The following is a 26,995-nucleotide window of genomic DNA, read 5'->3' on the forward strand; positions in this document are numbered from 1 at the left end:
TACTTTACTCTTGCTTTCTGCTGCTTCAGCTGTCATTACATGTATACATGCATACAGGCTGTAGTGAGTTCTCTTACACATTTGAAATGAAAAAATCTAAATGGCTGGTGACAAATCTAATTTGCTGTGTCTGATAAGCAATAAGGTAATTTTCCACCCTGCTAGATGTCCGCTGTCCATCACACCTCTGAATCTGTCTTTCTCTCTCCTCCCTTAGATCTCTTCTCTCTCCAGCTTCTCAGAGCTGAACTCAGAATTTAGGTTACTGACACCTGAAAACCATTCAGCACTGCCGCGGGAGAGCTTTCGTGCCTTCTCCAGAATCATGTGTGGCCACCCCGAGGTGGGCGGAGAGAGAATCCCTTCATTCAACTGGTATGAAGACCACGACATCAAATCATTCCTGGGCAGAAATGAGTCAGAGGTGGCAGACATGGAAAAGGACAACAGTACCAGTAAGAGGCGTTGGATTTAATTTCATGTTCTCAGACAATAATATAGTTAGGAGTTCTTAGCAAAGCAGTAACTCAGGAGCCTTAATGGAGTTCTCAGTTTTGTTAAATTAGTGGTGTTTGCAAATGCAAACATCGCTATTACTTATGCTCATACTTGGGGTTAGAGATTTGAAAAAAACCCTAATCCCAAGTATTAAACTTTGGATCTGCACCGTTTGTGCTACGGATATGAAGGATATATCTTAAAGGAATAGTTCACCCAAAAATGAAAATTCTGTCATAATTTACTCACCACATTTCATTTTGTTCTGAACCTGTATGACTTTCTTTCTTATGTGGAACACAAAACATTTGAATAAATATTCCAGTTTGTCTTTTTTATTACAATGGCAGTTGATAGGGACTCACTTTAGACTCACTTGTGCTAAAAAATCACTGAGAAAACCTCAGCAACCATATAGCAACGCCCTGGCAAGCATCAACAAAACCCTAGCATTGTGGATGCAAGTTTTGCATGGGCACACAACTCACATTTACTTCAGAAAATGTAAAAATCTAGTTTTTCTCTGTTGTTGTACATCACATATTACCGTTTAAGTGCCAACATCACATTTTTTTTTTCTGTTTACCCCATAGTTTGGACATGAGGGATATAGTAAATAAAAAACTGATGATAGTGAAATGTATTCATAAAACTCAAAACCTTTGCAAACTTTGTAGAGTAACAAAACCTGCCATCTGCTTTTTTGTCCTTTAGCTCCATTCTGTGAAAACTTGATTCAAAGCTTGGAGTCAAATCCTCTCTCACGGATTGTGTGGCGAGGCATCAAGCCGCTGTTCACTGGGAAGCTGTTATACACACCAGACACTCCAGTCACCCGTGCAGTCATGACAGAGGTACTCAGACTCTCCTTCTGTCTAAAATGTGTCTGTTGTCCAGAGAAAATGATTGTTTTCTATGTAACTTTTGTGAAACTCCTTTTTCTCCAGGTGAACAAGACATTTCAGGACTTCCAGATTCTTAATGAAGTGCAGGAGGTGTGGCAGGAAGTAGGTCCTAGAATCAAAACCTTCATGGAGAGCAGTGTGGAAATTCGGCTTCTGCAGGTGAGCTCTATTTAAAAGAATAGTTCGCCCAAAAATAAATATTCTTTCATCATGTACTCGCCCTCTTGCCATCGCAGATGTGTATGCTGAACACAATTGAAGATTTTTAGAAGAATATTTCAGCTGTGTAAGTCTGTACAATGCAAGTCAACATGGTTCAAAACTTTGAAGCTCAAAATGCATATAAAGGCAGCATAAAAGTAATCCATATGACTCCAGTGGTTAAATCCATGTCTTCAGAAGTGATATGATAGTTGTGTCCTTTTTAATATAACAAGTCCTTTTTTAATATAAATCTCTACTTTCAAACAGCCCTCCGAAGCACTCTTCTCTCTTCTAAGAGTTCTTCTTTTGTTTTTGGTAATTTGCATTCTTCGTTCATATCAGCATCTACTGGGCAGGAAGGAGAATTTATAGTAAAATTGACTAAGTGTAAATAGCAACCAAAAGCATCTTCTTTGCACTAAGTGTAAATAGCGTTAAATACTATTTACACCCCTAATTAAAAACTAACATACAGTATAGGTGCATCACTGCAGTGTTTATTGTGTTTATTTAGAGTCCCACAGACACTCTACACCAACCCCTACCCCTAAACCTTATCTTTCCTCAAAAATTAACCATGGGTTTACTACAGTTACTATAGTATTACCATGGTAAATTGTAGTACAATTATAATAATCACAACATTTAACATGGTTACTATATTAACACCATATTACTGTAGTAGCACCATGGTTAATTTCATTTAAACTATGGCTTCCTTCAAAAACATGTTTACTAAAATATTACTATAGAAAAACCATGGTTAATTTTACCCTGATCATACCTTTCTCTGAAATACCTGACCTTCACCGTAACCAAATCACTTTGAGGAAATCAACCTGAATGTTCATTTTTATTTATTATTACAAGTAGTATTAAAGAAAATATTAAGAGTTGAGACAGAAAAAGAATGGGAAAAAGTTCACAAAAGGACATTCACACCTTTACCTCATGCTGCAGCAAATCTCTGGTGGTGCCATTTGTCTTCAATTTCTGTGTTTCTACTAGACTATCGGAGTGCAAATAGCCGCGCTGTGTGGCAGGTGCTATTTACACCTAGTGCAAATAGTCACTTCGTTACTTTTATGCTGCCTTTGTGTGCTTTTTTGAGCTTCAAAGTTTAGGACCCTGTTGAGTTACGTTGTATGGACCTATAGAGCTAAGATATTCTTCTAAAAATCTTTGTTTGTGTTCTGCATAAGAAAGAAAGTCATATGGGTCAACATGAGGGTGAGTAAATTATGACAGGATGAAAATTCTGTCATAATTTACTCACTCTCATGTTGACCCATATGACTTTCTTTCTTATACAGAACACAAAAGAGAACATTTATGAATATCCCGAATACAATTGCAGTTGATAATTACTCAAGTTAAAGCTTAAAAAAGCACTTAAAAGTATCATAAAAGTAGCCCATACGACTTGTGCCTTATATTCCAAGTCTTCTGAAGGCATATGATTTTTTACAATGTAAAATGTATGTGTGCTCTTGTAGGATCTTTTGAGGAGGCCTGAGCTGGCAGTAATCGTAAACCTGCGCTTGGAGAACACCTCCTGGACGGCCTCTCGCATCGCCCGGTTTCTCTCCACGCCTGACCCAGACAAACCCCGCAAGGATGGAGCTCCGCCCACCTGGCTGGATCTGTACCAGGATTTAAACAACACCCTCAGCACTCTGTCAGAACTCACTAAGGTACTGACCCACACTGCAGAGAGAATCAGGGGACCTGTGGTGTGACACTTATTCCAAGTTTACTACTACTCGACAATTTATATGGTATGTTGTCGATACACTAAGCATTTACAATGGAAGCTTATGGGGCAATATACTATGTGTATATATATATATTTAAATATAATAATATTTAATAAAAACTGAAATATGCAACTGTTTCTAAAGTATAACCATACTATAACTCTTAACAAGGAGACCAGTAAAGCACTTTTTACATGGAGCAAACACCAGCCACACGAATTACATAATAAAAAACAAGAAATTCATTCACCTGCATTTAAAACTATCTGCAGCATTTACAGTACATTGACATTAGTTGTTGAAAACTGTCTGATCTGTGCTCACTATTGGTCCAGTGTTTCTCCTTAAACAAACTGGAGGGTGTGGCCACAGAAGGTGAGATGGTCGAACGAGCCCTGGAGCTGCTGGAAGATCGGCAGTTCTGGGCCGGAATTGTCTTCCTCCTCCCAGACCCTTTATCAACCTCCCTGCCTCCTCATGTCAAATACAAGATCCGCATGGACGTAGATGATGTAACCCGAACGAACAAGATCAAAGACAAGTATATGCCCGTTCCTTATTTACTTAATTTTACATAGAAATGTAACTTTGCATGACTTCCATGGTCAGTTGTCTAATCAAGATGATATCCTGTATTATCATGTGACAGGTTTTGGGATCCAGGTCCTGCTGCCGAGCCTTTTAGTGACCTCCGCTACATATGGGGTGGTTTTATTTATGTACAGGATTTAGTGGAGAGAGCTGTGACCCGACTGCTCACCGGTAAAGACACAAACATGGGCATATATGTGCAACAGATGCCTTACCCTTGCTTCGTAGATGATGTGTGAGTTACACATTACACTGTTACCCTGCAATATGTACAACTATAATCATGACGGAATTATAAGTTAATCACATGTATGTAGCCCATACTTATTTTTTCCCTTTATTCTCTCTCTCATAGGTTCATACGAGTCCTTAATCGTTCTCTTCCTCTGTTTATGACGCTGGCGTGGATCTATTCTGTGGCTATGATTATAAAGGGTGTGGTTTTTGAAAAAGAGGCTCGTCTGAAGGAGACTATGCGTATCATGGGTCTGAGCTCTGTCATGCTGTGGCTCAGCTGGTTCATTAGCAGTTACCTGCCCTTCCTCTTCAGTGCTGGACTACTTATCGCCGCCCTTAAGGTAAACTCAGAAAGTGTAAAAACAAAACTACAACTCTACTGCCGCTATATTACTCTAGTCTTGATGCTATTTACATCTGTCACCATGGTCCAACTTACAGAATCTTAAAGAATTTTAAAAATAATAAAAATAAAAAAAATAGGAGGGATCATAAAAATCGCTTTTGTTTTTTATATAGTACTGCCCACATGTAAAGCCCTATGAAATCTGTTTTATTTTTTTCTGAATCCCATTTTATTTTTTCACAAATTCCATTCTGTTTTATTTTTATTTATTTTTACAAATGCTGTATCTGTCAGTTTAATTCAATTTTATCATCAAAAGGGTATCAGCGCAACATAAACAGAAGTTTTACTGAGTGCACCTTTAACACAGTAAAACACAGCCACATTAATCCATTCATTCTCACACAACCCTTTTAAAACATTCCCTCTCTCGCTGTCTCACATCAAGAGAGTTACTGAAATGAACATGGTTAATCTGGTTTAAAGGGATAGTTCTCCCAAAAAAGACTAAAGATCTTTTGGTAATGGAAAAAAAAGGCAAAAAGAATAGGAAAATAAATTTATTAGAAATAAATAAAAAAATATATTAATATTAATAATAAGTGAAGGAAAAAACAGAGAGAGAGAGAGAGAGAGATTGGCACAGTATGATTCTGTGCTGTTTTGGAAAGACCGATAACTGATGAGACAGACCTCCTGCTGTACATGCAAATTCCAGTAGAATGTCTTTGCTTTGAATCATGGCACCATGGCAGGCCCTTCTATAACACTGGTGCATGACCTGGTCGTGTCTCTGCCTTAGGTGCTTGGATATTATTGTGAGGGATCCACCAATGGTTTCTGAGGAATGAGTTTCAGCCAGGTCTCTTATCTCAGCCAGCCTGTTCTTTCTTGGTCGACAGACCTGCTGGCAATGTGGTCTTGTGATTTTCTCTCTCTCTGGCCAATAGAAAGTAGGGAAAAAAATAAATAAATACAAATAAAATAAAAACTAAATAAATAAAACAAAGGAGGGTAATTAGATAAAAAGTAGTAGTAATAATATAATATAATATAATGTAATGTGATACATGATGTAAAATTTTAATATATAATAGTGCTTTAACATTTCCTAAACTTGATATATTTTTTAATAAATTAATATTCAGACAATATTCCAGTACAAATGTATACATACTTGTTTCATTCAAAATAAAAATATGTGATCATTGCAAGGCATTAATTGCTGCCTTTATATGCTTTTTGGAGCTTTAAAATTCTGGCCACCATTCACTTGCACTGTATAGACCAACAGAGCTGAGATATTCTTCTAAAAAAACTTCGAATGTGTTCAGCAGATGAAAAAAAGTCATACATATCTGGGATCACATGAGGGTGAATAAATGATGAGAAAATGTTCATTTTTGAGTGAACTATTGCTTTAACTCTCTGATCTCCCCCACAGTGTGGAGATATCTTACCCTACAGTGACCCGGCTGTTGTTTTCTTCTTCCTGGCTGCGTTTGCTACGGCCACCATCATGCTTTGCTTCCTTATCAGCACATTTTTTTCACGTGCTAACCTGGCAGCAGCATGCGGAGGACTCATTTACTTCATGCTGTACCTGCCATATGTGCTGTGTTTGGCTTGGAGAGAATACCTGACCAGCACACACAGGATCTTAGCGGTGAGAGCTTTCATCTGCTTCCCCTGCTGAAAACCAGATTACACATTTACACAAACCTTTAGAAAATCCATGGTAACACTTTACAATAAGGCTCTATATGTTACCATTTGTTATTGCATTAGGGATCATAAACTAACTCTCATCATTTACTCACCCTCATGCCATCCCAGATGTGTATGACCTTCTTTCTTCTGCTGAAAACAAACAAATATTTTTTAGAAGAATATTTCAGCTCTGTAAATCCACCAAGTGAATGGTGGCCAGAACTTTGAAACTCCAAAAATCAAGTGGTTAAATCTATGTCTTCAGAAGCGATCTAATAGGTTTGGTTGAGAAACAGATCAATATTTAAGTCCTTTTTTACTATAAATCTCCATTTTCACTTTTTCTTTCACATTCTTCTTCTGTTGTTTTTTGGCAGTTCGCATTCTTTGTGGATATAGCCACTTACTGGTCAGGGCTGGTCAAACACCAGGACTTAAACCCATTCACTTGCATTGTAAAGACCTACAGAGCTGAGATATTTTTCTATCTTCATGTATGTTCTGTTGAAGAAAGAAAGTCATTCACATCTGGGATGGCATGAGGGTGAGTAAATGGTGAGACAATTTTCATTTTGGGGTGAACTATCCCTTTAATTCATATACATATGTCTGAAGGAATAATTTGTTTTCCTGTAGAGTTTCCTGTCTCCTGTAGCCTTTGGCTTTGGCTGTGAGTATTTCTCTCAGTATGAAGAACAGGGTGTGGGCATCCAGTGGTATAACTTGAAATCCAGCCCCATGGAAGGAGACAGCTACAACTTCACCACCTCCATCATTATGCTGTATGTAGATGCTGTCATCTATGCAGTGGCCACCTGGTATATAGAAGCTGTTTTTCCAGGTAAAGCATCTTTCCATGTATAGACACCAAATCAATCACCTGCAGTTCTACCTGCAATCCTTTGGTGTCTTAGCAGATTATGTGAATCCATCAATGAGTGTGTTTACATTAAAACAAAACATTAATAACCATCAATTATCAGCTCAAATATTTATTCATTTTAACTTTTTATGAATTTGCATGCAAATTAAATTGGCAATGCAAAAAAAAAACAAAAAAACATTTACATGAAATTTTTAACTTACATTTTTTTTGGCTTTGGACTTTGCTATTACACTTTAAGACTCATGTACATTGAATAAACTGAGAGAACGCTGTTAAATCGCATGCAAACCCAAATTTACATGTGGTGATTTTGTTTAAACCATTTATGAGCTTTCCCCAATAATAGAACACTGTTTAAGATGTTTGCTTGACATACATGTTGTTGATTTATTTTGCATAAATACACTTATTGTGTTGAATTAGTCTGTGTGTAAAAATGACAATCAGGGGTGTTTTATAGGGCAGTATGGTGTCCCCAGACCCTGGAATTTTATCTTCCATCTAAATTACTGGGGAGGGGTTCCACTAGAGGTGGGGTTGCCCATTCCTCCAGCACCTCAAAATGAAGCTGATGGTGAGTGTATCAAAATATAAGAGACATTGTGTTGGAATGAAAAAGTATTTGTTTGCTAGTATTTGTTTTAGGGTATTTTTGGATTACTACTCTTTATTGAGAATATTTGTGAACCCTCCTTACCCTTTGATTTTAATTCCATTGTTTGTTACAGATCGGATTGAAGCTGAGCCTATGAACCTCATTTTGGGAGTTTCCATAAGGAACTTAGTAAAGATTTATAAAAAAGGGGCCAAGGTTGCTGTCAATCATCTGAACATTAAGTTCTATGAGGGACAAATAACATCCTTTCTGGGCCACAACGGTGCTGGCAAGACAACCACCATGTGAGGGCCTAAAATATTTCAGTTCAATTCAACTTTTACAAGCACTAACTTATTGAATAGCTTATAACTGCAATTCATTGAATGCTACATTGTTTTTTTGTTTTTTTTTTACTTTTCAAAGGTCTATTCTAACAGGACTGTTTCCTCCCACTGCTGGTACAATATACGTGAAGGGAATGGACATTCGCACAGATATGGACATCATCCGCAGGACTCTGGGTGTTTGTCCCCAGCACAATGTCCTCTTTGATATGTAGGGTACCAGTCTACATGGACAAAATATTACCTTAAATCAGGGCTTTTCAAACTGGGGTTCGGGGACCCCCAGGGTGCTACGAGGGGGTGCTGGGGGGTCCGTGGAAAAATTCAGAGAAAGAAAAAAATAAAAAAAACATATTTTCATAATTTGACATTTGCCATTTCAGATTGATCTAAATGTTTCTCTTAAGCTTGATACATTTAACATAACTCAATTATTGGGTAGAAAAAAAGATATGCTGTCAACGTACTGCAAAGTCGGCTAAATATTTTCCAGATTATAATGGATGCACTGATATTAACATTTTTGGCCGATACGATTCTGATTTTTACAGAAAACTATTGGCCGGTACCGATATTTTGCCACTTACTCCCCTTATTTGGTCACTAGATCCCTGTTTTGCTTAGGAATTATATTTTTTTAAATGCACAAAAGAGAGACAAAAGCTATTTTATTGTTTTAACAATGAATAATTTCCATTAAACATTGATTGGATCTGTTGAACACATGGCAGGCCAAAATTTTAAGAAAGCCACAATCCACGATAAATATTACATGATGATTTATGTGGGGAATAAAAGGTTAGTTTGCATAGCTGTTTTTGCAGTTCTAAACTATAAAACTCCCATTTTGAAATATTATGACAGAACATTAAAAAACCTAATTATGCAGTATTTTATTTGACATACTTTACTTTTTCAGAGTTCATTTATTTTGGTTGATATTGCTTTATATTACACACAATAAATTTAAGTCATTAATTATAAATAAACCATCCAAAATGCTGAGAAGAAAAAACAATGGTTGATATTGGAGCCTTATATAGCTAGTTATAGCCGATAGTTTTAATTTCGTTAAAAATTGGCTGATACATCGGTGCATCCCTGCAGATAATATTTTAATCATTTCTTTTAAAAGTGAATTATTTAAATTGTCTTTATAATACCACACTTAACATTTTTCTCTGGTCTTTATATACTGAAATATAGAGTAACTTTTATATATTTTAGGAGGGGGTGCCTCGCAACATGATTGTCATATTTTGGGGTCCATGGAATCAAAACGTTTGAAAACCCCTGCCTTAAAGTACCATGGTTGCTTGGATGTGGTGTCATTGTAAAACCATGTTTTTGGACACGTATCATGGTAATTACATGGTATTCTTTTTAGTGAGTACTATGCACATACAATGGGTTTCAATAGTCTGAGACCATGTGAAAATCTAGGATTTAAAATCCCATTTAAACTTGGAAATAAACAGAATGTTATAAGCTTTTGTGAAATTTGTATTAAACGTTAACGTGAAATGCTGCACCATTTCTAGGTCACTAATCAAATAATCAAATGCGTGACATTGACCCTGTTAACTCCTTTGTACCAAAAGTCAAATTGCCTTTCTTTCATTTAAGCACACATGATGCTATTGGAACATTCTCAAACCATGCTGGATAACACAGATCATCAGGGTTTCCACAAACTTTTTTTTTTTTTCACAAACATTCTAAGTGTTTTGCTGATATTATAATTTGTAATGAAATTTTTTTATCAAATGAGTAAAAAGTATTTTCACTAGTAGTATTACACTTTTGGACCCTACTGTACATACTATGGTTAATGAACATTGTAATCATTCATATTTCAAAGTACCACGGTATTACCCTCTGATACCATCACTCTAGCATGGTACCGCCACAGTACTTTTTTGTAACGATAATGATTAACATTTGTGTTGCCCCATGAGTCTACTCAAACTATTTTTTTACAAGATTAATTGTTTAACATGTACTGGTGCTTTCTCCTTTTTCACTGAAGCCTCACGGTGGAGGAGCATGTCTGGTTCTATGGCCGAATGAAGGGCATGAGCACAGAGGAGGTGCAGGGAGAGATAAACTCTCTTCTGGAGGATGTGGGCTTACAACACAAACGACACGAGCAGACCAAAAACCTTTCTGGTAGGTTAAAGGAATAGTTCACCGGAAATGCAATTTCTGTAATTTATTACTTACCCTCATGTAGTTCTAAGCCCGTATGACTTTCTTTCTTCTGTGGAAAACAAAATGAGAATTTTTAATGAATGTCCCTGTCCCTCTTTTAAATACAATGGCAGTGGATATGGACAAAAAAAGGTTTATAGACGTAGTCAATGCGATGACTCATACATCATATTCCAAGTCTTCTGAAGACATTATGGTGAGCAACAACCCAAATTTAAGTAATTATTCAGTGAAAATCTTGATGTCTGTTGCATGTTCATGAGAGTGCCTGAGCAACGCTGAAGTTTTCCTTGAATAATGACTTAAATTTAGTGTTGTTTTTCAATCATATGCCATGGAACTTGATGAAGAAGAAGACTTGGAACATAACGCACAAGTTTGATTTTTTCTTTGTCGAATATTCTGTATCACTTAGAAATGCATCTCATTACAGATGTAAAGTCACATTGTCTTTAAGCATCAGTTATGCCATGCTTATTTTGGCTTTCTTGGCAGGTGGCATGCAAAGGAAACTGTCTGTGGCCATTGCATTCATAGGAGGGTCAAAGGTCGTGGTCTTAGATGAACCCACTGCTGGAGTTGACCCCTACTCGCGGCGCGGGATTTGGGACCTTCTACTTAAATACCGCAAAGGTTATTAAGAGCTTTCTCTTCTGAACACCATTTTATTCAGCATGAAATCAAAATTGACTCTATTTACTGTACTTTCTAGATACACATTCACATCATATTGTGAATGATTCATCAATACATGTTATTCCATAGGGAAAAAAATGTTTACCTTCATAATCTTTCATCCAAATGTTATAACTTGCTTCACCATGACTTTGCTTTTTGGCTGACGTCACCTAGGCCAAGTAGCTGTTTAGGCATTTGTTCTTGGCTACTGTTGTGGGTAATGTAACCTTACAAAAAGGTTATGGCAATAATGGCAAATAAGTATTACCATTGGGATAAGATGATCTCAATCAATGTTCTGTGATGAATAACAATCTATGGGTTTGTCAGCTACCATACAAAACTTTTGTTTGTTTTTTTAGGCCGGACTATCATTCTGTCCACACACTACATGGATGAGGCTGATCTACTAGGCGACCGCATCGCCATCATTTCCCAAGGGAAACTGTGCTGCTGCGGCACGCCACTCTTCCTCAAAGCACGTCTTGGTACAGGTTACTATCTTACTCTGGTCAAGAGAGAGATGCACAGGACACCCAGCAGCACCAGCACTCGCAAACTCCCTTCAACTGTAGTTAAGGTGAGATGACCCAGGGTTTGTATGTACAATAAGTATGCCAGATTGTGGAAGTATACCTCAGCTGCCTCAACCTAGCACCCAGAACCAGCTTGCAAGAGGGGGACTTATGCAAAATTTGCTAATTCATTTAGTTAATCGAGTGCTAAAACAACACAGACAGGGTGTGCATCAGTGGGTGCAATTCATTAGAGGTTCAAGCAAGTGCTGAAACCCTATTGAAATTTTAGGGTTTTACTTTTATTATTATTCTTCGTTAAAACTAAGTGTGGAGACCAAACTGTAAGGCCTAGAGATGTGAAACTTGGTCGGAAGGTAGTACTATTGCTCGCTACTCAGGTGCATGGACTCGCCCCAATCAGCCTATGGGGGGCACTATAACAAAGGCAAACATGTTTTGAGTCATAACTCCTGAACAGTTTGTCAGACTCAAGTGGTTAATTTCCGTCATGAAAATGTATCCGCCATTTTTTAATTTTTGCAAAACCTACCTTTTTAACTAGTCCTAGGCCGTTCGCCCAATCGTAACCAACCAGTGCAGAATGATTCTCTGGAGTCCCAATATCAATAATTATCAGAAAAAGTTTCAACTTTCGATTCATAGTTGCAATGGTACGCAAAACGTACAAAGTGGATGTAGCCACTTTTACCTAAATGGTTATAACTCTTGAACGGAATTTGATATTTTCACCAAATTTGTGACATTTATGTACGGGGTGAATCTGAGGACACATGAAATAATTGCACGCCTCTGTCTCTTGGTGGCGCTAAAACAATTAAAACCTAAAAATAGCTCTAACTGTGGAACCATTGGTCCTATTGACTTGAAATTTGAATGCATTGTCTTTGTCCAAGGTGCCATCTAGGTCTTTGAGGACAGTTGCATATCTTGAATCTGATCTGAAACGTGGTGGGCCTATTTGACTCTTGGCCCAAGAGGTCTGTGCAAAATTTGATAAAAATTGGCCACAGGGGGCACTTTGTGATTTCCAACCATGTAAATGGTTGTATATTCTGCGGTTTCACACAGACACACATTATTCATATCATATGAAAGATTTTCCTCATTCCAACTTTACCTCAAGAACCATTGGTGTCAATCAAATTGTTCGTTAAATCGATAATTATATATATAATATAAAAAATGGAACATTTTATTTGACTTGGCTATAACAGTGGATTTAAAAATGTGGGTGGGGCTTAGTTTACCAAAAAGCCTGTAACTCCTAGACAATAAGTAAAATTTTCATCAATATGAAAATTTTCACACATATGCAACATGTGATTCCGAAGAAGCTTGCAAAATTTGGTGGAGATCAGACAATAGGTAGTGCAATAATGTTCAGGAATGTTAAAATGCCCATAACTCTGTGGACTTAAACCTGATGGTTCCGAAAATTACAGCAATTTATCTTTATTTTAGGTGCTAACTATCTGTCTTATTAATACTTAATATCTTTTTTCATATGTAATTAAATGCTTAAACGCTTGAACCCTGATAATTGCTGCTTGCAGCTATATTTCTAAGTGAATTCCTTCCTCAGTTTTACAATGCCCTCTTGGATTATATTCACCAAGTCTCTTGTATTTTAGGACAGTGATTCCTCTTTAAGTGATGACACTGGACTGGGCAGTGAGGAGAATGGATTCGGTGGGTATAGTATTATCTGATGGGATTGTTTGCATCTTATGTCTTAAGATATTTCAAAGCCAAAGGCCAAGAGCTCTTGTCCTGAAAGGGTCTGTAGAGTCTATTCTAGTGTCTGATGTTGCCATGCTGTGTAAATCCAAGACTCAGCATTATGTAAGGGTTCTGGTACCCTCATCTCCTAGACGCTGTGGCTCTTGTGGCTCTTGCACAGCGGTACGTCCATGATGCTCAGCTGGTGGAGGACATCGGCAGAGAGGCGGTGATCAACTTGCCCCACGCTTCCTCAGAGGACGGCAGTCTTGCCCTCTTCCTGAACGAGCTGGACAAAAGGCAGGGCGAGTTTGGCGTGGTCAGTTACGGGCTGTCGGACACAACATTAGAGGAGGTAAGACATATCAGAAACACCAGGTGATGTCCTACTGACTTATTCCCTCTGTGTCTGTAAGAGGATTTGCTCCTCTCTAATACTTGTCCTTCGCTGCAAAGTCATTATCCGATTCTGCCACTAAGAAAGGCAATCCCTCTGTGTTTATTTTGGTGGCTACTTAATGATTATGTCTTGCTGCCCTGAACTTGCCATTTGGGGGTGTGAGAGGCTTCACCAGACTGTAATATTTAGCGCTGCTTGAATATTTCAGATCTTCCTGCGAGTGGCAAAGGAGACAGGTGTGGACGCTGATCCTGAGGAGCCAGCAACGACTCCAGGCCACCAGGGGGCACCATCTGAAGACACAGGTAAATGAATCCATTCCATTCCTGCTGAGCCACTGATTTAAAGGCTAAATTTGGAATTGAACACTGCCATACTATATACATATTTCTGCCTTATGATGTTGCTGCAAAAATAGCATGAGAAGTATGCAATTCCAAATTTAGCCAAAGGTTTGTTCGGAATAGAATACTACCAGTTTTGTGTTTACTATTGCTGCAGTATATACAGTGTCAAGAAAAAGTATGTGAACCCTTTGGAATTAGCTGGTTTTCTGAATTATTTGTCATAAAATGTGGTCTCATCTTTATCAAAGTCACAAGTATAGACAAACAACATGCTTAATCTAACAACACACAAACAGGGCTAGGCCTACCCAAGATTTTGTTTTATTATTATGCATTCGGTCTCAGACATTTGGCTCATTGGTCGCTTACACCTGAGAGAGCGCCTCCCTGGTTTTGTATTGAACAGGAAGTTCTTGCCCCATTTCGCTATTGCAAAGCCTTTCTATCAAATTAATGTACAATAATTAAGTTACACCCCAGTATCTCACATTTGCACTCGATATGGACAAAAGTGTCCAGAGTGTTTAATTCTGACATTTATTTAAATGTTGCCTTGAGCATATGGCTGAACCCAAAATTATGTATTAATAAGTCCCCTTTCTGCTGGTCAGAGTGGATTGTGAGGGAGGTTAATACACTCGGTGACCTTTATGAGAGTGAAGTGTTGAGATTCTTTGAAAATTTGGTTAAACATTTTGGGATTCCCAGGTATTTACAGCTGCGCCACCTGCTCTGCACTATTTTTGGGAGTAGCATACACCCCCCTAAAGTGGCAGACACTCTAGGAGTGGTGATTACTGCTTTTGGAAAAGGTCATGAGGCATCAGTGTATTACTCCCCGCTAATTCAGAGTCTGGGGGACGGAGCTTTAACTTCTATCAAGAGATTATGGGAGAAAGATTTAAAATTGGTATTGGAGGAGGGAGTGTAGGCTAGGATTCTAAAAAATGTCAAGTCTGCATCCAGAGATGCAAGGGTGCGCCTTATGCAATTCAGGATTTTAAATTGATTCTATTGGACCGCCACTAGATCTTGGTCTTAAAGACACACCCACCTGCTGATGATGCCAATCAGATGTTGGAGACACAACCCATGTTTTTGTTGGTGTGTTAAGATCCAAGAATTTTGGTTGAAGGTTCAGAGTTTTATGTGTGATGTATTGCGCACTCAGATTTCATTTTGCCCCAGACTCTGTATTTTAGGTGATGGGGCGGTCATCAATAAACACAGAAAATTGGTAATAGTGGGGATTAAATGTTGATTCAGTGTATGTATGTTTTGTTTTTCATTGTTATATGTACGAATCAATAAAAAAATGTTAATCGGAAAAAAAAAACAGGCATGGTGTCCATAGCAGGACACCACGAAGGAAGCCGCTGCTTTCCAACAGAAACATTGCTACTAAGTTTGACAAAGACCACCTTGACACTCCACAACGCTACTGGGAAAATGTTTTGTGGACTGATGAAACCAAGGTTGAATTGTTTGGGAAGAACATGCAGCACTACGTATGGTGTAAAAAGGGCACCGCATACCAACATGAAAACATCATCCCAACGGTGAAGTACTGTGGAGGGAACATCATGATTTGGGACTGCTTCGGTGCCTGGACTGATTTCCATCATCGAGGGAAAAATTTATTCCCAAGTTTATCAAGATATCCAACAGGAAAATGTCAGGGTGGCTGTGTGCCAGCTGAAGCTCAGTAGAAGTTGGGTGATGCAACAGGGCAATGACCCTAAACATCGAAGTAAATCTACTACAGAATGGCTTAAAAAAAAGAAAATCCACCTTATGGAGTGGCCCATTCAGAGCCCAGACCTTAATCCAATAGAGATGCTGTGGAATGACGTCAAGAGAGCCATTCACACCAGACATCCTAAGAACATGGCTGAGCTGAAGCAGTTCTGTAAGGAAGAATGGTTCGCAATTCCATCTGAAAGTTGTGCAGGTCTGCAGCTACCGGAAACACTTGGTTGATGTTATTTCTGCCAAAAGAGGATCGAAATCCAAGGGTTCACTTACTTTTTCCTCAGCACTGTGAATGTTTAATGGGATGTGTTCAATAAAGACATGAAAGATTATAATTGTTTGTGTGTTGTTAGCTTAAGCACATTGTGTTTGTCTATACTTGTGACTTTGATGATGAGATCACATTTTATGATCAATTCATGCAGAAAACTAATTCCAAAGGGTTCACATACATTTTCTTTGTCACTGTAGTATGTATATTGACTTGACCTTCCTTGTGAGGACTGGACCGGAATTAACAACAACCGCAATTTTTATCATCTCTTTTTTGGGTCAGTATTTAATCGGACTGCCAAATGTTAAGGCATTTTTACACAAAATGTAATTGAACATACTAAATAACCGGATGATAACTGGACATCACTCGCACTTGAATTAAACAGTTCTATTTCAGATTCTATTTTTAAAAAATAGTAGGCGATATACAGTATTCAGTAAGTAAGCTAGTGTTACTTTCTGAACATTTAATTCCAATCCAACAAAGACTGCAAATCAGTTTGCATATTTAAATAATTCTATGGTGATGCGCAAGTTCATACTTCTAAGTGTGTAGGAAGATAGTACAGCAATATTGGCACATACTACCAAGTCATAAAATTGCATCTTGATACCACAAACCTCCTTGTTGTGTACTGTTTGAATTTTCATTTAAATGTTAAAATCTAGCTAAATTCATCACTTTAAAATTCAATATTACTTCACTTTAATTAATTTAGTTTTGTTTCAACATACTATATTTGAGATTTTAAAGCTGATGTATGTAATGTTAAAATTCTTTCTTATAACTTATGCTTATCTTATGTAGAGTCGACTATAAGTAAGCCATTTGTAGCTTGATTTCACTTAAAAGTGTAACTCTGTGGCCCTAATGAATGGCCCATTGAGTCAGTTGAGTCATAGCGTGAGTTTGCTGTGGGACTATCTGTTTGTACAACCAATGGAAGACCGGGGAGTTGTCTAGAATCTGTTTGCTAACAGTGATTATTTTTGCAATTCCATCTGGTGTTGCTAATGTCGCAGAAATTGCACACTTCAGCTTTAAACTTGCATACTATGTAGGGTGGATAGTATGCAAACTTTGATACAACAAACATTAATTTCCTTGACATGATGAAGAGGGTACCACTGCAGACTAAACCACCCCTAAAAGTGTGAGGTTTAGATTTGCATATGTCAGGTATTTTAAAAATGCTTTTGTTTTGCCTCTATTTCTGCTTCGCTGGCAGGATGGAAACAGCCAATCAGGAAAGGTACAAAATTACACAAACCAAATGACACAAGCTAAACATTAGTGTTGACAGCAGTAATTCAGGTCAGAATGGCTGGATTGAGAGGTGATTAACCAGCAGGTCATCTCTCGCACACAGAGGCCCAAGAGACGGAACCTCTCAGCGGAGATGGTCAGGGTGGCGGTGTGCCACTCACAGGCGTCTGGCTCACATTGCAGCAGCTTCGAGCACTTTTCACTAAGAGACTGAAGTACACTCTTCGCAGTCGCAGAGGCATTTTCGCACAGGTACACAGTAGTCATAGACCAATATATCAGTCATACCAGTTAATCAAACAATATATGGCATCAACCATTAAAAAAATCACTACCATACAGTGTTTTTAGGTTTCTTTTGATCTAATTTAGAAATTATTGTTGAAAGTGCAGCAGATGATGATAATTTAGCAGCTGTGAGGACATTAGTACACAGTAAAGTGTGCATGTTGTATTTATGCTCAGTATAAACTCAGTAAGCAAAAATATATCAAAACAGAATCAACAGAAGTCCTCTAAATTTAAATACAAGTTAAAGGAAATAAAATTCTCTCATAATTTACTCACCCTCATGCCATGGCAGATTTTTTTTCTGCAAAACACAGTCAAAGATTTTTAGAAGAATATCTCAGCTCTGTAGGTCCATACAATGCAAGTCAATGAGGTCCAAAACTTTTAAGCTCCAAAAAGCACATAAAGGCAGCATAAAAGCAATCCATACACTCCAGTGGTTTAATCCATGTCTTCTGAAGCAACTAAGTCGATTTTGGGTGAGAACAGACCAAAATGTTACTCCTTTTTCATTGTACATCTTGTCATTGCAGTCTCTAGGCATGATCATGATTTCAAGCTCAATTATTATGAACTGTTTTCTTTGGTAATCAACAGCATGTCACATAGAGTATGCTGTCCGTAGAGAACATGGAACATTCCTTTAATAACAGACATATAATTGAAAAAGTATTTCTTTAAAATTAGTCTTCCTCATGGTTTGTTGCTGATTTATGAAGTCATTGTGTTTTCAGATTGTTCTGCCTGCAGTTTTTGTCCTTGTCGCTCTGTTGTTCAGTCTCATTGTCCCACCGTTTGGGAAATATCCATCCCTGGAGCTCCAGCCGTGGATGTACGGAGAACAGTTCACCTTCTTTAGGTACAAACTTCCCATTTGAGCCAGATAATATCAAGGAAACTCTATTGTAACCTGCAGATTTCTCACTTATTGCCTTTTTCCTACAAAGCAATGATGCCCCCCATGACCCAGCCATACAGAACCTCCTAGATGCTCTGCTGGATCCACCTGGGTTTGGGACCAAATGTATGGACCCGACCAGGTATTGTCAGGGGATACAAGGAAAATGTGTTACTTTTTGTTCCAAGGACACCTAAATATAAATATAATATTTATATAATATAATATAAATATAAATATAAATTTTCCTTGTGAGGGGAATAAAAAAGCAGCTACTGTATCTATTTTCATATATAAAGACACATTTATACTATGTGATAATAACAACATGTTAAGAACAAGATCTCTCCCATGTCACATCATACAATCTGACAAACAGCAATTGTAAAGGACAGAAACAAACTGCGCAGTGTGCACCTGTCTTTAGACGATGTAACATGGTGTTATACCTTACTGTGTGCTTCCTCAGTGACCTGGAGTGTGTAGAGGAAGTTGGTTCAAAGTTTCTCCGGCCTCAGATTCCCTTCAGGATGTGGCAGCTCTATAATAAGGGCAACTGGAGTGCAGAGAACCCCTCTCCTGACTGTGAGTGCAGTACCGACAATATCCGCAGGATGCTGCCTGACTGTCCAGAGGGGGCAGGAGGACTTCCTCCGCCACAGGTCCTTCTTCATAAATACATTTAAAGTTCACACATTTATCTCTGCCAATGCTTTTTTGCACAATGTCAAGACTGCTCATTTCCATTCAACAAAAGTGTTGGTTTCAACACTGTCTAGTGCCAAAAAGGATTAAAAAAGCACCATAACAGTACCATAAAGTAGTCCATACAAATTGTGCATCTTCTAAAGCCATATTAAACAGGAACCAATACTGTAGGAAAAAACCTAAATTTAGGTTGTAATAAGTCTGCTGTGCTTTTGGCTGTATGCAAACAAAGTTCTCGTATCAAAGTTCTCATACCATCATGAACATGCCGTATTTAATTGTCAGTGAAGAATGACATTTAGTCTTCTAACAAAATGTTTTTATTTTCATCAAGCAAAGCTATCATATGATTTTAGATGAGTTACAATATAATGCAAAAGTTGTACAGACTTTATTGTATGGGAAAGAGCAAGTGGACCCCTTTTGATTTAGCTAGTTTTTTTTATCTCTTTAATACTTGGATTCGCAAAGTATATAAGCTCTTCTGAGAAATCAATATATGTTTTTTAAAACAGCACTACTAGTACTGGCTTGATGATCGTAAATATGAGTTACCAAAGTCAAAAACATTTTTTAGCTGCAACAAACTAGCCATTTCTGATTTCACTGTTAGATTCTGTCACATATGTTCCTTCCATAGATAAAACGATTTACAGGTGACATCCTGCAGAATTTGACAGCTCGCAACATTTCTGACTACCTCATCAAAACATACCCCCAGATTCTGAAAAAAAGGTTACATTTTCATGATTCTGCTTTAATTAAAACAAATCTGCTGTTTTGGATTACACAGAAGTGTAATGCTTCTCTTTCTTTTGCATCAACCCAGTTTAAAGACCAAAAAATGGGTGAATGAGTTTAGGTGAGTTGATCCATTTGCATTTATTCAGAGATCCAAACACACAGCATTTCATTTCTCTTTGATTTGATGTTTATATAGTCTCTGCTCACCTGTCTCAGGTATGGAGGTTTCTCTCTGGGCGCTAAGAGCTCTCAGGCTGCAGGTGAGCCACATCACCTGGAGGAGTCTGTATTGGCCATTAGAAGACGCTACAGTATTGCAGAGGTGTGTCATCTAATTATTATTTTGGGGGGGGTTAATTATTGAATAGCTCATAATTGGTGTCTTGCAATTGCATTTTGACAAGATTCCTGATTACATCAGGTTTAATATTTGTCTGAATTTGTTCTTTTGCAGAATAGTTCTTTAGATCTGCTCCTTCACAGATTGCCAGATGTGCTTACAGGACTCACCAGCCAAAACAACGTGAAGGTAAGTAAGAGATCTGTCCTCATCAACCTCAACTTTCTTATCTCTTAAAGGAATAGTTCCCTTAAAAAATAAAAATTCTGTCAACATTTACCCTTTAGCCTTGGATGGGCCCGCCAAGAAAACAAATGTATCAAAATATTCATAACTACAGTCTTGACCAACACAAAATAGGAATAGTTTTAAAGCTTAGAAGCTCTACTTTACAATGCATGTAGGCATTATGACCAAAACTGAACAAGTGCTTTTAAAATTGCAGACAAATCAGAAGTGTTCCATTTTTATAATTTATTACTAATTTTGCAATGCACATATTATTGTAATCTGTAATAACATCAAACTGATCAAATAGCCATGTGTCATTTGTCATTGGAAAGCTCTCAAAGAGTAGAATACCACCAGCCTATTTGTTTTTCTCACAGTCAAAATGATAGCGAGTAATAGCTAAGTACATGTCTTTGACATACATGTTACACGTAAAAAAGTGTTGCTTATTTACCGCGTTTTTGTTTATAACTTCACAAAATTTAAATGGAACATAAAATATCACATATCATTACTTAGAGGAGGAGGCGATTATCTTTAAAACGAGCCCTCACACAACATAATCGGAGGGCAGAGATCATTAGATAGTCTATCCAAAGCACAATGTGCACACAGCACATTATGTGCTATTTGGCTGAAAACACGTTAGCTTTCCTGGATCAGATGACTTCATTGGAAATGATGTAGTACGGTGTCCAGCGTCATGGAACACTAAACCAATTGTAATATGATTCAGATCGCTGCAACCAGAGGTGGAAGTCATCCAAATATGGTCAGAGAAGTTCGTTCACTCTAATTACATATGGCCACCAGGAGATGCCGCCAAGTACATGACACAGACTCCATGATTGCTCACATGACACAGAATGAAACTGAATGAGATCTTGTTACCCATGCCTACATGCTTTGGAGAGAGACCATACTGTAACAGGGTAAAATGGAAAGGAGGCCAGAACCGGATGAAGCATCAAAGTAATATTTAATTAAACAAAAAGACACAAACATAAACACATACAGGGCAGCTGCCTGTAGCTCTCTCTCTCCCGGACTGCCACCTCCGGCGGCCTTTATCCCTCTCGTCGACTTGATTAGCCTGATTAGGGGCCGGGCATGCATCATCACGGGCCGGCCCCGCCCTCCTCCTGGCCACACATACCTTTAGTCATTGTTGTATTTGCATGTATAATTAGTTCTTATGTACAATCATTATGTTTTATTTGTTTGGAGAGACTTTTGGACACTTTGAGACATTTTTAGACACTAGGATAAATTATTTTTGTAATGCTATCATTTTTGCCACTGAAACAGGAAATCTTTTAAAAACACCCTCAGAGCTTAAAGGGTTAACTCACCCTCATGTTGTTCCAAACCACCTTTTTCTTTGTGGATCACAAGCTTGATGTGGCAAGTTTGAATATAGTAATGGGCAAATGAGATTTGAGAGCTACAGAAGAGGGGAAAATTCCTCACACAAAGCGATCGTATGGCTTCAAAATACTTTTTTTGGTGCTTTGTTTTCCTCTTTGGAGTTTGAGAGCCCCTGGTAACTCTTTACTGTAAAAGATCAGATTGAATATTTTTTTAAAACATCTCCTTTTTTGTTCTATGGAAAAAAGAAAGTCATCATCCTGGAATGACAAGGGGTGAAGAAATTATGATAGAATTTACATTTTTGGGTGAACTATTCCTTTAATTAGTTTGTGACGTGTGCTCTTAGGTCTGGTTTAATAATAAAGGATGGCATGCCATGGCATCATTCGTGAACGTCATGAACAATGGTCTCCTGCGTGCCAACCTGCCTCCCGGGCCAGAAAGACGCAAATATGGAATTACTGCCTACAATCACCCGCTTAACCTCACGAAGGAGCAGCTCGCAGACATGGCCCTGTGCGTAAACTCTGTTTGGTGGTGTAGTTCTGAAAATCTAGGCACAGTTGCAGTTCTCTGGCAGTGCTTAAAGCCATATTTCTGTCTCTCTCACTGCAGGATGACCACCTCAGTAGACGTTTTGGTGTCAATATGTGTTCTCTTCGCCATGTCGTTTGTTCCTGCCAGTTTTGTGCTGTTCCTAATTGAGGAACGTGTCAGTAAATCCAAGCACCTGCAGTTTGTCAGTGGAGTGAAGCCCGTCTTGTACTGGACAACCAACTATATGTGGGACATGGTCAGTTCTGCAGCTGTACTGCTCTAAAAATATTTGTGGTGGATCTGTTGACATGGTTTCCATGTTTTAAACACTGAGTTTTTCATGTGTTGTAGTTGAACTACACAGTCCCGGCCACCATGGTGGTCCTGATCTTCATCAGCTTCCAGCAGGAAGCATATGTATCTGAGAAGAATTTGCCTGCCTTGGTTCTACTACTCCTGTTCTATGGGTAACTAGCAATTTATGGGTGTTTCTTTAACTATAGGCACTTTTGGTCCTGTGGACTTTTAAAATGCAAAATCTCTTAAAACACACTTTTCAAACTCTTACACATTTTTTATTTAATTTGTCTATTAATAATGTCCATCAGTGGACATACATGCATCACTGAAAAATTCATTTTTTTTTTCTCCCCAATTTGGAATGCCCAATTCCCAATGCACTCTAAATCCCCGTGGTGGCGTAGTGACTCGCCTCAATTCGGGTGGCAGAGGATGAATCTCAGTTGCCTCCGCGTCTGAGAGTGTCAATCCACGCATCTTATCACGTGGTTTGTTGAGCGCGTTACCGCGGAGACATAGCATGTATGAGGCCCACGCTATTCTCCGCGGCATCCATGCACAACTCACCATGCACCCCACCGAGAGCAAGAACCACACATTATAGCGACCGCGAGGAGGTTACCCCATGTGACTACCCTCCCTAGCAACCGGGCCAATTTGGTTGCTTAGGAGACCTGGCTGGAGTCACTCAGCACGCCCTGGATTCAAACTCGTGACTCCAGGGGTGGTTGCCAGCGTCAATACTCGCTGAGCTACCCAGGGCCCCATCACTGAAAGATTCTGTAGATTTTTGGGAACATTCTCACCACAGTGTCATTTCCACCATATCTCAAATGTATTGTGTTTAAAAGCATTCTGTGGTGGAAATGACAATACATTTTTTTGTTGTTGGATAAATTAGCTTGTTAAAGCTCATTTCATAGCTACTGTAGCATTTCATGTATCCTTAATAGACACAATTAAACAATATTTTAATTATGTTTTGCATAATTTCTCAAAATCACAACTTGATTGGAAATGACACACAAAAAATATTCTGTTCACAAGTGATATTTACATGATTTCAAGTACTGTAACTAAAAGAAAACTTTACTAGGGGCTATATTGTTCGTGATGATGATGCCACAACTGATAGACAGTCATAAGTTTTGGAAGATGTATATAAGTAATTCATCATAGTTTAAACATCTTTTAAACAATGTTCCCCAATTTTTAAACATTTCATATTTCTATGATGGATTTTCATAGTTTGAGATCAAATGATTTTAAGTCTCAGTCTGGGACAAGGCTAAAACCATAAAAATATATACATAAAAAACATTGTAAAAAAAAAGTAAAAGAAATTGAGGCACGGTAAAACATTTCCATATAACTATCATATAACCAAAAAAATAAAAATAAATGTTGATATGTGTTATTTTTAATAAAAATCAAACCCTGGGACATAATAGTGCAAAGTTGATGAAACACCCTCATACCGTTGTACCAGTATCACTCGTTTACGTCACAGGAAAGCTTGTTTTATAAAACTGGACCATTCCCAGAATTTACAATCCTTTGGTTGGTCTTTTCCTTTGCAGTTGGTCCATCACTCCACTCATGTATCCAGCCTCCTTCATCTTTTCCATCCCCAGCACTGCCTACGTGGTTCTCACCTCCATCAACCTCTTCATCGGCATCAATGGCAGCATCGCCACCTTTGTCCTGGAGCTATTTATTGACAAGGTGTGGAAAAAAACCCAAAGATGTGTTTACCAATGTCCCAGTATTGTTTGTTGTTTTTTAATCTTCAGTGTGGATTAGTCACTTTTCATCCTGTTTGTAATGAACCATCCCTCCTCCGTTTTATCTTTATGTTGTTTACTCAGCATTTGAATGATGTCAACAAGATCCTAAAGAAGGTCTTCCTGATCTTCCCTCACTTCTGTCTGGGTCGAGGTCTCATTGACATGGCCAAGAACCAGGCAATGGAAGACGCATTTCAGCGGCTGGGTAATGTTCCACTAACAGTTTTCTTGCATCACCACTAAAAGATGGGCTTTTCACACTTAAATTGTTACCCAGGGTCATTGTAAACACTGGGTTATCTTGTTCTTTGTTTCACTCTGTTCAAAATTTACCCTTGATCAGGAATGAATCCTGTGTATTCAGGTTTCCAGATTGCACAATGTATGTTTACAGTAAAAACCCTGGGTTGACGTTCTTATTTGCATATCGCTGTTCAGTTTCTGATTTGTTGTATATTGCTAAACAGTTGGTTGTTACATTGTAACATGGCATTGTTTCTCATGGTATACCTTTGGCACCGCAATTTGGGGTTAGCGCTAGGGTTGCCACAGTGTACCCGGTTTTACTCGGTACATGGGACAACACCTGTGTGAAACTTTATACCGAGTAAAAGGGGGTAACATTATGGAACTTCCAATATCAATACAATAGCCTAACAAATAGAATAGCCTTAAATAAAGAGTAGTTGCATAATGAAGAGTTTGCGATCCATGATAAATGAACCTACATAGCGCACTGAAAGCCAGATGTTCTTTACGAACGTATCAAATTACACAGGCAGCAAAGTATGCGCACTGACAGAAGACGTTTAATTGCAGGTAGCGAATATAACGTGCATGGTGGGTAACTGTAAGACGTCTTGGATTTGGAATGACACAAGAAATGCTTTTAGACACACAGACACGCACTTGAAGAAACACACTTTATTATATTTTTCGGAACAGATGACAGACAAGCCGTCTATGCGCATGTCTGACACGCTGTTTGTTCGGAGGTGTGCAGTCTCGTGGAACATGCGTATATAAAGGGTTCTCACTCTTTCTTTGTTTCAGTCTTCTGAAACATTTTTGAAAGAATAGTATCGTCTATAATAATGCTGTAAATGACCTTAGACCGTCTCAGCTCAGGAGGTGCTTTGAGTTCAGTTTGCTTTATTTCCACAAAGTAGTTCGTTGTGTGCACAATACTGCAGAGTCACTTTATATATAGCCTATACATCTGTGACTAAATCATAAAATAATACAAAAACAGTGATTATTATCATCATTATAATTACTGTATTATGTTTACATTTATAATTGTTTTTAGATCATAATTTGTATTAGTATTTTTCTGCCTGTTGTCATAGACGAATACTTGCATGACGGTAAATGGAAAGGTGGTTTTATATATATATATATATATATATATATATATATATATATATATATATATATATATACACACAGACACACACACACATACACACACACTGGCAGCCAAAACTTTGGAATAATGTACAGATTTTGCTCTTATGGAAAGAAATTAGTACTTTTATTCACCAAAGTGGCATTCAACTGATCACAATGTATAGTCAGGACATTAACAACGTGAAAAATTAATATTACAATTTGAACTACAAAGAGTTCTCATCAAAAAAATCCTCCATGTGCAGCAATGACAGCTTTGCAGATCTTTGGCATTCTAGCTGTCAGTTTGTCCAGATACTCAGGTGACATTTCACCCCACGCTTCCTGTAGCACGTGCCATTGATGTGGCTGTCTTGTCTCATGCACCTTACAGTCTAGCTGATCCCACAAAAGCTCAATGGGGTTAAGATCCATAACACTCTTTTCCAATTATCTGTTGTCCAGTGTCTGTGTTTCTTTGCCCACTCTAACCTTTTCTTTTTGTGTTTTCTGTTTCAAAAGTGGCTTTTTTTTTTTTTTTTTTTTTGCAATTCTTCCCATAAGGCCTGCACCCCTGAGTCTTCTCTTTACTGTTGTAAATGAAACTGGTGTTGAGCGGGTACAGTTCAATGAAGCGGTCAGCTGAGGACATGTGAGGTGTCTATTTCTCAAACTAGAGACTCTGATGTACTTATCCTCTTGTTTAGTTGTACATCTGGCCTTCCACATCTCATTCTGTCCTTGTTAGAGCCAGTTGTCCTTTGTCTTTGAAGACTGTAGTGTACACCTAAATCTTCAGTTTTTGGCAATTTCAAGCATTGTATAGCCTTCATTCCTCAAAACAATGATTGGCTGATGAGTTTGTAGAGAAAGCTGTTTCTTTTTTTGCCATTTTTGACCTAATATTGACCTTAAGACATGCCAGTCTATTGCATACTGAAAAACTCAAAAACAAACACAAAGACAATGTTAAGCTACATTTAACGAACCAAATAGCTTTCAGCTGTGTTTGATATAATGGCAAGTGATTTTCTTGTACCAAATTAGCAATTTAGCATGATTACTCAAGGATAAGGTGTTGGAGTGATTGCTGCTGGAAATGGGGCCTGTCTCGATTTGATCAAAAATGAAAAT

General features: G+C 38.1%; 1 protein-coding gene across 3 annotated transcripts in view; it reads left to right on the forward strand.

Annotated features, from left to right (window-relative positions):
• abca7 (ATP-binding cassette, sub-family A (ABC1), member 7) overlaps positions 1 to 26,995 on the forward strand; it is a 49,629-nt gene that overhangs the window by 8,741 nt on the left and 13,893 nt on the right. Inside the window, exons 9-40 of one of the 3 annotated variants that reach the window (XM_051673485.1) lie at positions 218 to 455; positions 1,213 to 1,352; positions 1,446 to 1,562; positions 3,104 to 3,301; positions 3,700 to 3,905; positions 4,014 to 4,190; positions 4,311 to 4,533; positions 5,983 to 6,204; positions 6,885 to 7,089; positions 7,595 to 7,708; positions 7,863 to 8,034; positions 8,156 to 8,287; positions 10,106 to 10,245; positions 10,783 to 10,920; positions 11,328 to 11,545; positions 13,136 to 13,193; positions 13,376 to 13,578; positions 13,832 to 13,928; positions 17,228 to 17,251; positions 17,369 to 17,517; positions 18,291 to 18,415; positions 18,504 to 18,596; positions 18,924 to 19,116; positions 19,803 to 19,897; positions 19,992 to 20,024; positions 20,123 to 20,228; positions 20,361 to 20,435; positions 22,195 to 22,364; positions 22,464 to 22,641; positions 22,737 to 22,852; positions 24,266 to 24,410; positions 24,554 to 24,677. In XM_051673485.1, the coding sequence (XP_051529445.1) occupies positions 218 to 455; positions 1,213 to 1,352; positions 1,446 to 1,562; positions 3,104 to 3,301; positions 3,700 to 3,905; positions 4,014 to 4,190; positions 4,311 to 4,533; positions 5,983 to 6,204; positions 6,885 to 7,089; positions 7,595 to 7,708; positions 7,863 to 8,034; positions 8,156 to 8,287; positions 10,106 to 10,245; positions 10,783 to 10,920; positions 11,328 to 11,545; positions 13,136 to 13,193; positions 13,376 to 13,578; positions 13,832 to 13,928; positions 17,228 to 17,251; positions 17,369 to 17,517; positions 18,291 to 18,415; positions 18,504 to 18,596; positions 18,924 to 19,116; positions 19,803 to 19,897; positions 19,992 to 20,024; positions 20,123 to 20,228; positions 20,361 to 20,435; positions 22,195 to 22,364; positions 22,464 to 22,641; positions 22,737 to 22,852; positions 24,266 to 24,410; positions 24,554 to 24,677 (4,624 nt within the window). The remainder of the gene's footprint in view (positions 1 to 217; positions 456 to 1,212; positions 1,353 to 1,445; positions 1,563 to 3,103; positions 3,302 to 3,699; positions 3,906 to 4,013; positions 4,191 to 4,310; positions 4,534 to 5,982; positions 6,205 to 6,884; positions 7,090 to 7,594; positions 7,709 to 7,862; positions 8,035 to 8,155; positions 8,288 to 10,105; positions 10,246 to 10,782; positions 10,921 to 11,327; positions 11,546 to 13,135; positions 13,194 to 13,375; positions 13,579 to 13,831; positions 13,929 to 17,227; positions 17,252 to 17,368; positions 17,518 to 18,290; positions 18,416 to 18,503; positions 18,597 to 18,923; positions 19,117 to 19,802; positions 19,898 to 19,991; positions 20,025 to 20,122; positions 20,229 to 20,360; positions 20,436 to 22,194; positions 22,365 to 22,463; positions 22,642 to 22,736; positions 22,853 to 24,265; positions 24,411 to 24,553; positions 24,678 to 26,995) is intronic. The other 2 variants (XM_051673486.1, XM_051673487.1) reach the window with 2 other exon arrangements.

This window comes from Myxocyprinus asiaticus, chromosome 35 (genome assembly GCF_019703515.2).
Source record: "Myxocyprinus asiaticus isolate MX2 ecotype Aquarium Trade chromosome 35, UBuf_Myxa_2, whole genome shotgun sequence".
Taxonomy (NCBI): domain Eukaryota; kingdom Metazoa; phylum Chordata; class Actinopteri; order Cypriniformes; family Catostomidae; genus Myxocyprinus; species Myxocyprinus asiaticus.